This window comes from Trichechus manatus, unplaced genomic scaffold, assembly GCF_000243295.1.
Source record: "Trichechus manatus latirostris isolate Lorelei unplaced genomic scaffold, TriManLat1.0 scaffold00006, whole genome shotgun sequence".
In the NCBI taxonomy this organism is placed as follows: Eukaryota; Metazoa; Chordata; class Mammalia; order Sirenia; family Trichechidae; genus Trichechus; species Trichechus manatus.
The window spans coordinates 24,896,048-24,911,239 of record NW_004443942.1 but is presented as its reverse complement, the minus strand read 5'-3'; the positions used below and the strand labels follow the sequence as shown (position 1 = coordinate 24,911,239).

At 41.3% G+C, this 15,192-nt stretch overlaps 1 protein-coding gene across 1 annotated transcript in view; it reads right to left on the bottom strand.

Moving 5' to 3' along the window:
* The window catches only part of KIAA1549L (KIAA1549 like), a 125,811-nt gene that overhangs the window by 103,927 nt on the left and 6,692 nt on the right, over window positions 1–15,192 (bottom strand). The window contains exons 4-6 of the mRNA XM_004369773.1: window positions 12,503–12,722; window positions 11,342–11,475; window positions 1,848–2,010 (exon numbers count right to left, since the gene is read on the bottom strand). Coding sequence (XP_004369830.1) covers window positions 1,848–2,010; window positions 11,342–11,475; window positions 12,503–12,722 — 517 coding nt within the window. The remainder of the gene's footprint in view (window positions 1–1,847; window positions 2,011–11,341; window positions 11,476–12,502; window positions 12,723–15,192) is intronic.

Below are 15,192 nucleotides of genomic sequence, written 5' to 3'. Positions count from 1 at the left end.
TAGGTATACAGACCAAAGATATCTTGCTGTATAGAAAAATGAAATATTTAGTAAAGGTCTAACTTTCAGATGAAGAGTTTTCTAGAGTTTGTAGATTCTGTTATTTCATTTTTTTCTATCAAAACCCTCCTAAGTTGAAAGTCTTCATTATAAAAATCCACAGTTTGAACCTGTTTTATCTATAGCTTTATCTTTAAAATTATCCAACCATCACTAACCTTTTTAAGGATGGTTATCTCTTACATGGATTCTTCCAGTGCCAAGGACTAAGCTCAGTAACCAAATATTTGTAACAAATGGCCCCGTATTTCTTTACAAGTTTAGTGACAATTAGAGTTAATACCTGTAAAGGGCTTAACACAATGCAAGGCACATAGTAAGAACTCAATAAATCTCAGTTGTTGTTGTTATCAAAATATCAAGATCATGAAAAAAAATCAACTTCACTTGCTGCCATGTGACATGATAGCATCTTTTATGACATCATCATTTTAATAAAACCCAGAGTCATCTTTCCTTACCCATTGCCATTGAGTCAATTCCAACTCATAGCAACCCTACAGGACAGAGCAGAACTGCCCCATAGTGTTCCCAAGGCTGTAACCTTCACGGAAGCAGACTGTCTTATCTTTCTCCCGTGAAGCGGCTTGTGGGTTCATGCTACGGAGATTTTGGTTAGCAGTTGAGCACTTAATTACTGCACCACCAAGTCTCCTTTGCCATTAAACAAAGACTCAAAAAAAAAATTCTGAGTGGCCACTATGTGCTAATAAGTACTCTGACACACATTATCTCATTTATTTATAGTATCAAAAACCACCACAGAAGGAAATTATAAGATGATTTTTGCTAATATATGTTTTTAAACAAAGTACCCAGTGACCTTTAGCAATGTACCAATGATGAAACTGAAGAGCACAAACCTTTTTTTCTTTGCCTACCAATTAAGTGTTTGGGTACAGAAGGCAGGCTGCATCGTCTTCGAAGTCTATGCCTGCTGCATGGTGATGAGATTTATGTAACTGAAGCATTAGATGAAGACAAGCCCACAAGACTACAGGGACTTCATTAAGGGAAGTCACGACACTAATTGCAAATGAGCTGCATTATATCTATAGCCAGAGCAGGGGCTGATGGCACATGAATGTTTGTTGATGGCAGAAGCGGAAGAAAACCCAGCAACCCAGATTGCCACAAGGACAGAGGACCTAGCAGGCAGTAGTGTAAGCTCTGAAGGCTATTGCCTGGGTTTGAACCCGAGGTTCCACCTCTCACTAGCTATGTGAGAGTGGGCATCTTGTTAGCCTTCTTGGTACTTTAGTTTTCTCCTCTGCAGAATGGGGCTGATTTTGCACCGACCTGATAGGGCGGTTTTGAGGATTAAATGAGATAATAGATTTGTAAAGGTAAAGGAACATAATGAGTGCTTAGGAAACGTTATCAAATTTTTCAATGCACAATGAACTTTTTCATCAATTCAACACCAAATTACCATATATTCCAGTTGTTTTATGACAATAGAGGTGGTATGTAACCTGGCACATAGTAAGCTTTCAATAGATGTTTGCCAAGTAGAGACAAAAACCCGTTGCTGGTGAGTGGATTCTGACTCATGACAACCCTATGTTTTACAGAATAAAACTGAGCTGCAAAGGTTTTCTTGGCTATAATCTTTACGGAAACATATCGCCAGGCCTTTCTGCCAAGGTGCCTCTGGGTGGTGTCAAACCACCAACCTTCCAGTTAGCAGCCAAGCATTTAACCATTTGTGCCACTATGGGACTCCGCATACGGAGACAGGCCTTAGGAAAACAACAAACAGTTTTGTAGGCTATGGACATACTCACGTTCAGCAATGGTGAGCGGTGGGTAGGTGAGGTAGAATCCCACCAGCTCAGCTGAGAGCTGGTTGAGAAGGCTGCTGGCCACAGTGCCGTTGAGGAACGTGCTCTGATTGCCCACCACGTACACCAAGGTGACTGTCTGGGAGGCGTTGGATGTGCTCACAATCTGAATCAACACAGGAGGGAAGGGGAGGGAGACATGCCAAGTAAGATGAGGGTCTGTTTCATGGAGGCTGTAGGTGGAGAAGTTAAAGCAGAAGCTGAGGGTAGGAATGAAAGGGAGGTGGGAAAAGAGCAAGGAAGAGACAAGAATAACAATAGTCATCACTTACTGGTTGCTCACTACGTGCCAGCCTTTGTGGGAAGGAAGGGCACGTTGTCACATTTAATCCTCACCACTACCTGAGGAGGTGTATACAAGTTATGACTCCCTTTTACAGATGAGGAAACTGAGGCCCAGACTGCTCAAGGGACTTTCTGAAGGTTGCAAAATTAATAAGTGGCAGAGTCAGGATTCGAACTCAGGGAGTCTGACTTCCGAGCTCGTAACCAGTGTAATATATCTTTTCCAGGCGCTTAATTGTCTCAGGTTACTTTTAGGATTCTAAACATATAAAACAGGGCATAAACCAACAGTTGCCATCAAGACATTTCTGACTCATGGTGACCCCATGTGTGTGAGGGTAGTACTGTGCTCCTGTGGGTGAAAGTAGAACTGTGCTCCATAACCCTAGCTGATTTTTTGGAAGTAGATCGCCAGGCCTTTCTTCCAAGGGGCTTCTGGGTGGACTCAAACCTCCAAACTTTTGGTTAGCAGTCAAGCATGGTAAGCATTACAGGACCATTAAATTTAAGAAGGCCTCAACTGCTCAGACAGAAAACGCCCAACTCAAATTTTCAGGAAATTTTAAAGTTGAAAGGACTAGGAATGCACACAGCTGATCACAAGTGGTAACAAACAAGGTGACTGAACCTGATTATGAAAAGAATTCAGAAATACAAAATAGCTTCTGTCATGGATTTGTGTTCCCCAAAAATATGTGTATCAATTTGGCTAGGCCATGACTCCCAGTATGGTGTGATGGTCCACCATTTTGTCATCTGATGTGATTTTCCTGTGTTTTAAATCCTATCTCTATGATGTTAATGAGATGGAATTAGTGACAGTTATGCTAATGAGGCAGGGCTCAGTCTATAAGATTAGATTGTGTCTTAAGCCAATCTCTTTTGAGATATAAAAGAGAGAAGTAAGCAGAGTGATGGAGGGACCTCATACCACCAGGAAAGCAGCACTGGGAGCAGAGTGCATTCTTTGGACCTGAGGTTCCTGCGTGGAGAAACTCCTAGACCAGGGGACGATTGATGACAAAGATCTTCCTCTAGAGCTGACAGAGAGAGAAAGCCTTCGCTGGGAGCTGGGGCCCTGAATTCGGACTTCTAGCCTACTAGACTGTGAGCGAATAAACTTTGTTTGTTAAAGCCCTCCACTTGTGGTATTTCTGTTATAGCAGCACTAGATGACTAAGACAACTTCTTTAGGGAGCTATGACATTTCCTTGCAGTCTATTAATTCCATATGTTGTTGTTAGTTGCTGTTGTGTTGATTCCAACTCTTGGCAACCCCATGTGCGCAGAGCAGAAATGCTCCATAGGGTTTTCAAGGTTGTGCCCTTTCAGAAGCAGATTGGCAGGCCTGTCTTCTGAGGTGCATCTGGGTGGATCTGAAATGCCAACCTTTCAGCTAGTAGTCGAGTGCTTAACCGTTTGTGCCACCCAGGGACTCCTATTAATTCCATATATTGCTGTTGTTGTTATGTGCTGCCAATATAGAACACACAAATATTACAACGAGATGGCATGGTTTTCTTCTCTCATTCTGTCTAGGTCAGTTATTTAGTTACTGGGGAATGAGGTTTTCTGGGTTAGTGGATAGACTAAAATAGCCCATGGATGAGATGTGAAAAGCAGATGCAGTAGGAAGCCGTTCCAAACTCGGGTTCTGAGCTGGGGTCTTCCCCTTGTCTCTCCAGAGCCACTCTCTGCAGTGCTTCTTGGGCTCCTTTGCCCTCTGGCTGCAGTTAAAGGGAGCACCAGAGAACATGAGATCAAGGGAGGAGAGTGAGATCAGAGTACAAATGTCTGGGCCCCCTCCTTGCAGGGTCACAGCTTCCATCAGTCAGCTCTGGCCTCTTGGTCTGGAGCTTCTGGTAACTACTTCCTCCCCTCATCCCATGAGGTCCCAACTGTTACCACCTTGGGTACACACTGTCCCTTGTGCTTTCCCTAAAGCCTGCCCACACTTCTGCAATGGCCTCTTTATTGAACTTTCCTCAAATAACCTTAATTTGATATATATATATACACACATATATATATAGGATCTTTCCCAAACCTTTGAGGGTTTAAACACAAATATCCTGGTAACTTTCCTTTTAAACCTTACTTTGAAGAAGACAGTCAAAAATAGCTTTGCCCCTGTATTTCCCACTTTTCCCCATAAGTGGAAATTCTTTTTTAATTCTCTAACCCATAGCCTACATTCCCACAATTAATGATAAGCTGAGTTAGCACTTCTGGTCAGCTCTCACTCTCTAGAACTATTTTTGGAAAGCAGTTTAGCCACAGGTATTCGAGCCTCTTTCCTGAGGTACCAAAGAGAAAAGACACTTCTTTCTGAACAATTCAAAGGACCTCACCATACCTCTATCTAAAATAATTACAATAATCGAAACAATTTTTCAATGTTTATCTCTATTGTGAATATTCTATTTTTCAACTTTCAACAAAATGGAATCTCTCTTAATCTCAAGGGAAACACTGACCAAAGAAATCTATAAAGCTGGCAATATGGGTACTTTTGTACCTACTATACTCATCCCTACCATGTCTGTCAGTTTGTCGTATTGTGGTGGCTTGCGTATTGCTGTGATACTGGAAGCTTTGCCACCAGTATTCCAAACACCAGTAGGGTCACCCTTGGTAAACAGGTTTCAGTGGAGCTTCCAGACTAAGACAGAAAAGGAGAAGGACCTGTCAGTCTACCAGTGAAAACCTTATGAATAGCAGCAGTACATTGTCTGATACAGTGCCAGAAGATGAGCCCCTCAGGTTAGAAGGTATTCAAAATACAACTGGGGAAGAATTGCCTCCTCAAAGGAGAGTCCACCTTAATGACATGGATGGAGTCAAGCGTTCAGGACTTTCATTTGCTCATGTGGCATGACTCAAAATGAGAAGAAACAGCTACAAACATCCATTAATAATTGGAATGTGTAATGTATGAAGTATGAATCTAGGAAAACTGGAAGCTGTCAAAAATGAAATGGACCGCATAAAGATCAATACCCTAGGCATTAGTGAGCTGAAATGGACTGGTATCGGCCATTATGAATCCGACAATCATATGGTCTACTACGCCAGGAATGACAAATTGAAGAGGAATGACATTGTGTTCATCATCAAAAAGAACATTTCAGGATCTATCCTGAAGTACAACGCTGTCAGTGATAGGATAATATCCATACGCCTACAAGGAAAACCAGTTAATACGACTACTATTCAAATTTACGCACCAACCACTAAGGCCAAAGATGAAGACATGAAGATTTTTACCAACTTCTGCAGTCTGAAACTGATCAAACATGCAACCAAGATGCGCTGATAATTACTGGGGATTGGAATGCGAAAGTTGGAAGCAAAGAAGAGGGATTGGTAGTTGGAAAATATGGCCTTGGTGACAGAAATGATGCCAAAGATTGCATGATAGAATTTTGCAAGACCAGTGACTTCTTCATTGCAAAAAGCTTTTTTCACCAACATAAACAGCGACTATACACATGGACCTCACCAGATGGAAGACACAGGAATCAAATCGACTACATCTGTGGAAAGAGACGATGGAAAAGCTCAATATCATCAGTCAGAACAAGGCCAGGGGCTGACTGCAGAACAGACCATCAATTGCTCATATGCAAGTTCAAGTTGAAACTGAAGATAATTAGAACAAGTACATGAGAGCCAAAGTACAACCTTGAATATATCCCACCTGAATTTCGAGACCACCTCAAGAATAAATCTGATGTGTTGAACACTAATGACCAAAGACCAGACGAGTTGTGGAATGACATCAAAGATATCATACAAGAAGAAAGCAAGAGGTCATTAAAAAGACCAGAAAAAAAGAAAACACCAAAACGGATACCAGAAGAGACTCTGAAACTTCCTCTTGAATGTTGAGTAGCTAAAGTGAAAGGAAGAAATTATGAAGTCAAAGAGCTAAACAGAAGATTTCAAAGGGTGGCTCGAAAAGACAAAGTATTATAATGATATGTGCAAAGACCTGGAGATAGAAAACCAAATGGGAAGGACACACTCAGCATTTCTCAAGCTGAAAGAACTGAAGAAAAAATTCAAACCTCAAGTTGCAATATTGGAGAAGCCTACAGGTAAAACATTAAACAACATAAGGAACATCAAATGAAGATGGAAGGAATACACAGAGTCACCGTACCAAAAATAACTGGTTGACATTCTATCATTTCAGGAGGTAGCATATGATCAAAAACCGATGGTGCTGAAGGTAGAAGTCCAAGCAGCACTGAAGGCATTAGTGGAAAAACAAGGCTTCAGGAACTGACGGTATACCAATTGAGATGTTTCAACAAACAGATGCAGTGCTGGAAGAGCTCATTCATCTATGCCAAGAAATTTGGAAGAGAGCTACCTGGCCAACCGACCGGAAGAGATCCATACTTGTACCCATTCCAAACAAAGGCAATCCAACAGAATGTGGAAATTATCAAACAATATCATTAATATCACACACAAGTAAAATTTTGCTGAAGATCATTCAAAAGTAGTTGAAGCAGTATATCAACAGGGAACTGCCAGAAATTCAAGCTAGATTCAGAAGAGGACGTAGAAAAAGGGATATCATTGCTGATGTCAGATAGATCATGGCTGAAAGCAGAGAATACTAGAGAGATATTTACCTGTGTTTTATTGACTATTCAAAGGCATTTGACTGTGTGGATCATAACAAAATATGGATAACATTGCGAAGAATGCGAATTCCAGAACACTTAATTGTGCTCACGAGGAACCTGTACATAGATCAAGGAGCAGTCATTCGAACAGAACAAGGGGATACTGTGTGGTTTAAAGTCAGGAAAGGTGTGCATCGGGGTTGTATCCTTTCACCATATTTATTCAATTTGTATGCTGAGCAAATAATTCGAGAAGCTGGACTATATGAAGAAGAACAGGGCATAAGGATTGGAGGAAGACTCATTAACAACCTGTGATATGCAGATTACACAATCTTGTTTGCTGAAAGTGAAGAAGATTTGAAGTACTTACTGATGAAGATCAAAGACCATGGCCTTCAATATGGATTACACCTCAACATAAAGAAAACAAAAACCCTCACAATTGGACCAATAAGAACATCATGATAAATGGAGAAAAGATTGAAGTTGTCAAGGATTTCATTTTACTCAGATTTGCAATCAGCGCCCATGTAAGCAGCAGTGAAGAAATCAAATGACACATAGCAATGGGCAAATCTGCTACAAAAGACCTCTTTAAAGTGTTAAAAAAGCAAATATATCACTTTGAGGACTAAGGTGCACCAGACCCAAGCCATGGTGTTTTCAATCGCCTTATATGCATGTGAAAGCTGGGCAATGAATAAGGAAGACAGAAGAAGAATTGATGCCTTTGAACTGTTGTGTTGGCGAAGAATATTGAACATACCATGTACTGCTAGAAGAATGAACAAATCTGTCTTGGAAGAAGAACAGCCAGAATGCTCATCAGAATCAAGAATGGTGATACTTCATCTCACATACTTTGGACATGTTATCAGGAAGGACATCATGCTTGGAAAAGTAGAAGGTCAGTAAGAAAAAGGAAGGCACTCAACCCGATGGACTGACACAGTGGCTGCAACAATGGGCTCAAGCATAACAACAATTGTGAGGATGGCGCAGGATCAGGCAATGTTTCATTCTGTCATACATAGGGGTTGGAACAGACTGAATGGCATCTAACAACAACTAGAGCATACTCATCCAGGTAAGTTATACTTATTTTTTATGGCTAAGTCAAGTGCTGTATAAATAAGATGAGGTCCACAGACCAAGGTCACCTTTTCCCTGAAAGTCACGCTCCTGGCCCCCAATAGAAGCAGCCCTGTAGGGGGAAATATGCCATCATCCCCTTAATCTTAGACTCCCAAAGCTTTTTGAGTGCTCTCTCTTAACTTCCTACTCACTCCTGCCATGATTCACTTAGCAAGCAGACCTACGGGGCTGAGGGAGTAGAAAGCTGTTTTACCAACCTAGCATCCATTCCCCCTTCTATGACAGCACCACAATTTTCCTTGGGGAACCACCTCTGCTTCCCTCGTCCATGTGGTTTGCATGGGGCTGCCCCTCCCAAAGGGCCAGGAGTGGGGACTGGAGCCAGGCCTGGTTCAATGGGACATTCCATGTCCTTGGCCACAGTTACTGGTTCCCAAATGAGCACCTGATCCACGTTAATCCAATCAGAGCTCATCCCAAGATTTTTACTTGAGTAACACGGGAGATACTTTGCTTCCATGGGACTGTGAGCAATAAGGATGAAGCAAGCCTGGAGGTGCCGCCAGGGCCACCCCATGGGGCCTGAGGATGACGCCACCCCAGAGCAAAGCAAGACAAAAAACAAAGAAAAGAACTTCATAAAGAAATCAGTTAAGCTAAAGTAAATGAACTGTGAATATTTTAGTTACATGAGTCAATAATTTCCTCTTTTTGGATTCTGTCACATGCCACCAAGAAAGTCCTAACTGAGCCGACTGTAGTCTAGCCCCTAAAACCAATGCCATTCAAGTTAAAAAAAAAAAAAAAAAACTCACTTTCTCATGGACTCTCTAAACTAATTAATTATTTACATGGTCTTATTTTGCAAAGGACTCAAGGTGCCTCACAAATTATATTTAATACAATAAAATGGAAAGTTATTAACTACAAAACCAGATCCTGAAAAAACTAATGAATTCAACCCAGGGTGTTCATTACCATGTAATTATCTATGGGTGATACAGGGGCCTAGAAGGTTAATAAATCCAGCCAACAAGTTTGGCTGCGGCTTCCTATCAGCCAAAGCAAAAAGGGAAGCAGGATTAGTAAAAACAATTCACACAATTATCCATTTGTTTCTAGAGGTGTTTCAATGGGTATAATAAAGTAATTTATTTAGATGCGATTTTCAAATCACCTGTGGTCTTTTCCAGGGAAGGCTTGTTACTTGTTTTACAGTGTTTCATCTAATGACCCAAGACTACCACACAGCAACACAAGAGAGATTTCTCAAGGCCAAGAGCAGCTTATTTATCTTGGTGTCCCTCCTGGTGCCTGATAAATAGCAGGTGCTCAATAAGACTGTGCTTCCTAATACAATTAGAGGGTATGTTCTGCTGCCAAGCTCTGACTAGGCTCATGGGCTTGTGAGGATCACAGATCCAATCGGAAAGAAAAAGGTTTCCCACAGAGCACTGAGTCATACTCCTTACTTAAATCTTAAGTCTGTGACATATTTTTAGATCTTGGTTTAATATGAACCAAACCATAATGAGATACTTCCATATACACTTTGGATGAGTCTAGGAAAGGAAAGCTGCACATTCAAATTAAACTGTATGCTTTCTACATCATATTGGCTTTTCAGATAATTCATTTATGCTAAATGTCAATGTCAGAACCTCTGGGTTTAATTGCAAAGGCCTGAGATCAGTAGTGAAAACAGAGACATTGGATAGTGCAGTTAATTAGGAAAATTGGGAGTTGGATGGATTTCATTAATAAGCATCTGTCTTTGGTGGGATAATAAAATTGCAAAAAAAAAAAAATGGGTCTGAGTAAAGCTTTTGATGGTGTGTATGCTATTAATCCAGGAAGCTGAAATATAGTGTACCAGGAACAGAATTGCCCTGGGAAAGAGTTCACCTGTTTATCAAAAGTTTTATCAAGGACCTCATTTCTACATTGTTCTGACATTGGTATAGCATAGTTGCTAAAACAATAGGTTCCTGGCTTGTTCCACTGTTCTAAGTTCCACACCAAGTTCCAATGTTAAAGTACTTTCTCCATTCTTTATCAATTATGTGGCCTTCTGGAAGTTTCTTAACCTCTCTCTCGTTTCCTCCTTCTGAAGAACATCTTGAGTATTATGTATCAAAACATTTGTAAAAGACTTAGCACTGTTCCAGGCACATAATAAGCCTTCAATATAAAAAGAGAGAGAGAAAGTGTGTGTGTGTGTGTGTGTATTTAAACTAAATAATGGTCTGCGTAGGTGTCTGGAATAATAACCCAGTGCAAACTGCAGAAATAGCAAATCTTGGTGAGTAAACAGTTTAGAACTGATTCACTTTATATCAGACATTTGACATATCTTACATTAAAAAAAAACAAAAAAACAAAAAACCATTGCCGTCAAGTTGATTCTGACTCATAGTGACCCTACAGGACAGAGTAGAACTGCCCCATAGAGTTTCCAAGGAGCGCCTGGTAGATTCAAACTGCCAGACTTTTGGTTAGCAGCCGTAGCACTTAACCACTACACTACCAGGGTTTCCATATCTTACATAGTGTCTTAGTTATCTAGTGCTGCTATAACAGAAATACCACAAATGGATGGGTTTAACAAAGAGAAATTTATTCTCACGCAGTCTAGTAGGCTAGAAATCTGAATTCAGGGGATCAGCTCTAGGGGAAGGCTTTCTCTCTTTGTCCATTCTGGGGGAAGGTCCTTGTCATTAATCTTCCTCTGGTCTAGGAGTTTCTCCACGCAGGAACCCTGGGTCCAAAGGACACGCTCTGCTCCCAGTGCTGCTTTCTTGGTGGTATGAGGTCCCCATGTCTCTCTGCTCACTTCTCTCTTATATCTCAAAAGAGATTGGCTCAAGACACAATGCAATCTTGTAGATTGAGTCCTGCCTTATTAACATAACTGCTGCTAATCCCGTATCATCAACATCATAGAGATAGGATTTACAACACATAGGAAAATCACATCAGATCACAAAATGGTGGACAATCACAAAATACTGGGTACCATGGCCTAGCCAAATTGATACATATATTTTTTGGGGGGGTTACAATTCAATCCATGACACATAGTATATTCTAGTTCAATTTTTTAAAATAATAAATGTACTGGAAAGGAAAGAGGAAGCACCATATGGGAAAATACATATAAAATCCCAAACCTCAGAAGGTACAGAGTGATACAGCGACCCCAGCTGTGACAGCCATACCCCAGACATCCTCACCAGTGTCATGATCAGCTCGACTCAGTGGCATCAAAGTGGCACCTTCTCCTTTCTACATCACATGCCCTAAGTACAAAGTTACGTTTACAAAAGGCAGCTTTGAAATGGGGGGCCCAAGTCACTTCTCGCCAGCATGGGCCATATGATCGGCCTCTGTCAGCCTGAACACTCTCCTGCTCACCTGAATTGCCAAGTTGCTTTTGGTATTCAGGACCTTCCTCTCGGCATCCTGGAATGCCTTCTGCAGCCTCTGTTCCATTGTCTGGGCAAACCTGCAGGATTGTATGTTGTCTGATTGACTCACAAACTGCAGCACTAGAAGAAGAGGAATAAATCAAAGGAAGCGAAGCTCCACGTCTTAGTTCCTTGAATTTAATAGTGGTCATGATATAAAACAGCATGATTTTAGATTAGGGACATTAGGCAAACAAACAGTAAGGCCAAACAAGGTTTGGCTGTAGTTTTCAAAGTGGCTCTTAAAATGATTGATAACATACAAGAATTAAAAGCATGATTGAATCTAGGACTCCCTCCAACGCAAAGGATTTTGTTATTTCATTTGATTGGAATGTGTAGACATCTGCTCAAAGACTGAGAAAAGAATAACTTAAGAGATCATGCCTTCTATTTCTTTGGAGGAGGAAAAGAATCAATTGAACTCCATTATTAAGTTGATTGAGTCTTTCAATTTCAATGGTTTCCCCACTCTTGTGGTTTATAAACTTTGCAGATCAGAATCATGAGGAAGCTTAAAAAAAAAGATTCCAAGGCGCTAACCAGATCAGAGATTCTGATTCAGTGGCATATGGAATCCATTGCTGTAAACTATAGATTTTTATGGACACTCAACTCTTACTAGTGTCCACTGGTAATACAGACAGAAAAAAAAAACCACGATACTTGGTACTCACAAATATTAATTACATAAATTAGGAAGAAAGACTCCCGTGATGGGCCATTTCTGATGATAACAGGGTTGGAAAAATTTAGACTGATGTGGAGGGAACTCAGGCATTTGATTAGCAGGGACATAAAAACTTTTAAAAGACGACAGACCACCTGGCAATGGAATTTTTAAACAGGTGTCCTCTTGGTACCTCCCTGATCCCAGAATAGATAGGAATTCTTTCCTTCTGAGTTTACCAGTTGCCATCGAGCCAGTTCTAACTCATGGCAACCCCATGTGTGTCAGAGAAGTGCTGTGCTCCATAGGGTTATCAATGCAGTAGATCACCACATCTTTCTTCCAAGGTACCTCTGGGTGGACTCAAACCTCCAACCTTTCAGTTAGCAGCTGGGCATGTTTGCACCACCAGAGACTCCTTCCTTCTGAGTTACTTGCCTGTTTTTAGCTGGAAGTAGCCTGCAGGCTCAGGATTCCACGGGGAGGCAAGTACTGCCACAGACTGCAAGTTTGGGGTGTGTTGCTTCAGATCTGCAGTGACATTGCTGATGCCATAAACGCGCAGCATTTCGACAACTACTGAAGGCAGGTACACCAGCCTCCCCTTGCTAGCATAATAACCAACTGTGACGTTGTGAGAATACTCCAGAATGTCCACCTACAAAACAAATGGACCACAGAACTCGTTGTTTATTTCCACGGTACTTTACGTTCTTCTTGGTGTTTCTTAGGATCACAACTGTTACTTAGTGTGGCTGGGGAATAGGATGTTCTTATTCAACCAATACTCTAACAGTCCTATAAAGCATACGTGGATTGCCAAGTCTCAAAGTATCAGAATACAGCAAAATATAATTTCCATCAAACCCAAATGGACTAGAATTAAATGTGTTTTGATTCCTTAAGTGATTCAGTATAATCCTATACGCAACAATCATCACCAAAAAGGCAAAGAAAGGAAGTGACAGACAAAACACATTTCCAGGGAGTGGAAGTCAGGGGAAAACAGCTTTATTATATTTCTCATAGCTTATCAAAATTAACAGGCAGAAATGATAGATGAAGTGGGGTACCTTCAGAACTGGGTCAGGAAGTTGTTGTTGTTAGGTGCCACCGAGTCAATTTCAACTCATGGCAACCTCATGTGACAGAGTAGAACTGCCCCATAAGGTTTTCTAGGCTGTAATTTTTACAGAAGGAGCCCTGGTGGCCCAGTGGTTAAGTGCTAGGCTACTAACTCAAAGGTCAGCAGTTCAAACCCACCAACCACTCCGCAGGAGAAAGATGTGGCAGTCGGCTTCGTAAAGATTATAGCCTTGCGTCTGGTGTCTTAAAAGCTTGTGAGCGGCCATCTGAGATGCATCAATTGCTCCCAACCCACTTGGAGCAAAGGAGAATGAAGAACACCAAAGACACAAGGAAAATACTAGCCCAAGAGACAAAAGGACCATATAAACCAGAGACCAGAAGAACTAGATGGTGCCTGGCTACCACCAATCACTGCCCTGACAGGGAATACAACAAACAGTCCCCGACGGAGCAGGAAAAATGTGTGGAGCAGTATTCAAACTTATGTAAAAAGACTAGACTTAATGGTCTGACTGAGACTGGAGGAATCCTTGATGCCATGGCCCCCGGATGCGCTGTTAACCCAGAACTAAAACCATTCCTTCAGATTAGAGTGGTCTATAAAACATAAAATAATATCCACCAAGAGTATGCTTCTTACTTCAGGCAGATACACGAGACTAAATGGGTGGCTCCTGTCCAGAGGGAGGATGAGAAGGCAGGAAGGGATAGGAGCTGGTTGGAGGGACATGGGAAACCCAAGGTGGGAAGGGGAGTGTGCTGTCACATTATAGGAATTGCAGCTAGTGTCACATAACAATATGAGTACAAGTTTTTGTATGAGAAATTAACTTGAGCTGTAAACTTTCACCTAAAGCACAATTAAAAAAAAAAAAATTACAGCTTTGGAAACCCTATGGGGCAGTTCTGCTCTGCCCACAGGGTTGCTATGAGTTGGAATTGACTCAATGACAAAGGGTTTTTTAATCTTTACAGGTGCAGATCACCAGGTCTTTCTACCACGGAGCCACTGGGTGGGTTTGAATCACCAACCTTCTGGTTAGCAGCCAAGCACTTAACCATTGTGCCACCAGGGCTCCGTTGAGAAATGAGTCACTTAGACTTAACTCCATCTCACATTTCCTTGACTTGTAAATTAGTTCAAGACCAAGGCAGGGATGAGCCATAGAGAGTTTCTCTTACAGCTGAGAGTCCGAAGGGACACTGATGATCTGATCTCTTTTCTGTCCCAACTGGAAGATTTCGAGGCTTTGGGTTTTATTCTTATCTTATTTTGCTTTCTTTGTATTTTATATTTGTATTAACAATTCAGGGTGTTGTTTAACACCAGCCTTTCCCTGCTTATGCCTGCATCTCTGTAAGTAGTGTCACGTGTATTTTCCAAAGAAGCCAAGACAACGGATCCTGTGACAGGATGGGTGGGCCTTTGGTTCTTCCACGTTGTGTGTTCCCATCAGTTTGTTTCCGAAAGATGGTGTTTGAGATGATTTTAGGTGGAACAAGAGATACTTCTGGATAGAACATGGACACAGCACTAAATAACACTAAATCACCCAGTGAGATATTTACTCCCTTCTCGGTCCTTCTAATTACCTCAAGGAGTAAGTCTTGGTTTGGGCTTATTTCCTTTTAACACCTCTCTACCAGTAAAATCCACCAGTCTATTCTGACTCATGGCAACCCCATGTGTGTCAGAGTAGAACTGGGCCCCACAGGATTTTCAGTGGCTGATTTTTCAGAAGTAGATTGTCAGGCCTTTCTTCTGAGGGATCTGTGGGTGGACTCAAACTTCTAACATTTTGGACAGCAGCTCAGTGCATTAACCATTTGTACCACCCAGGGACTCCTTAACACCTCTCTAGTCCTTGCTAGTCCTTTAAAAAATAAAATAAACAAACACAAAGGGACACCAGGTTTAGAGACTACAGCAGGCAACAACGTCTAGTTTGAATTTTTGTTTTGTTTCCATCATTCTCATTTTTACGATTACCTTTTATTTGTGGCAAATGATCCTGGTTTCCATTTATGGTGGTAATATC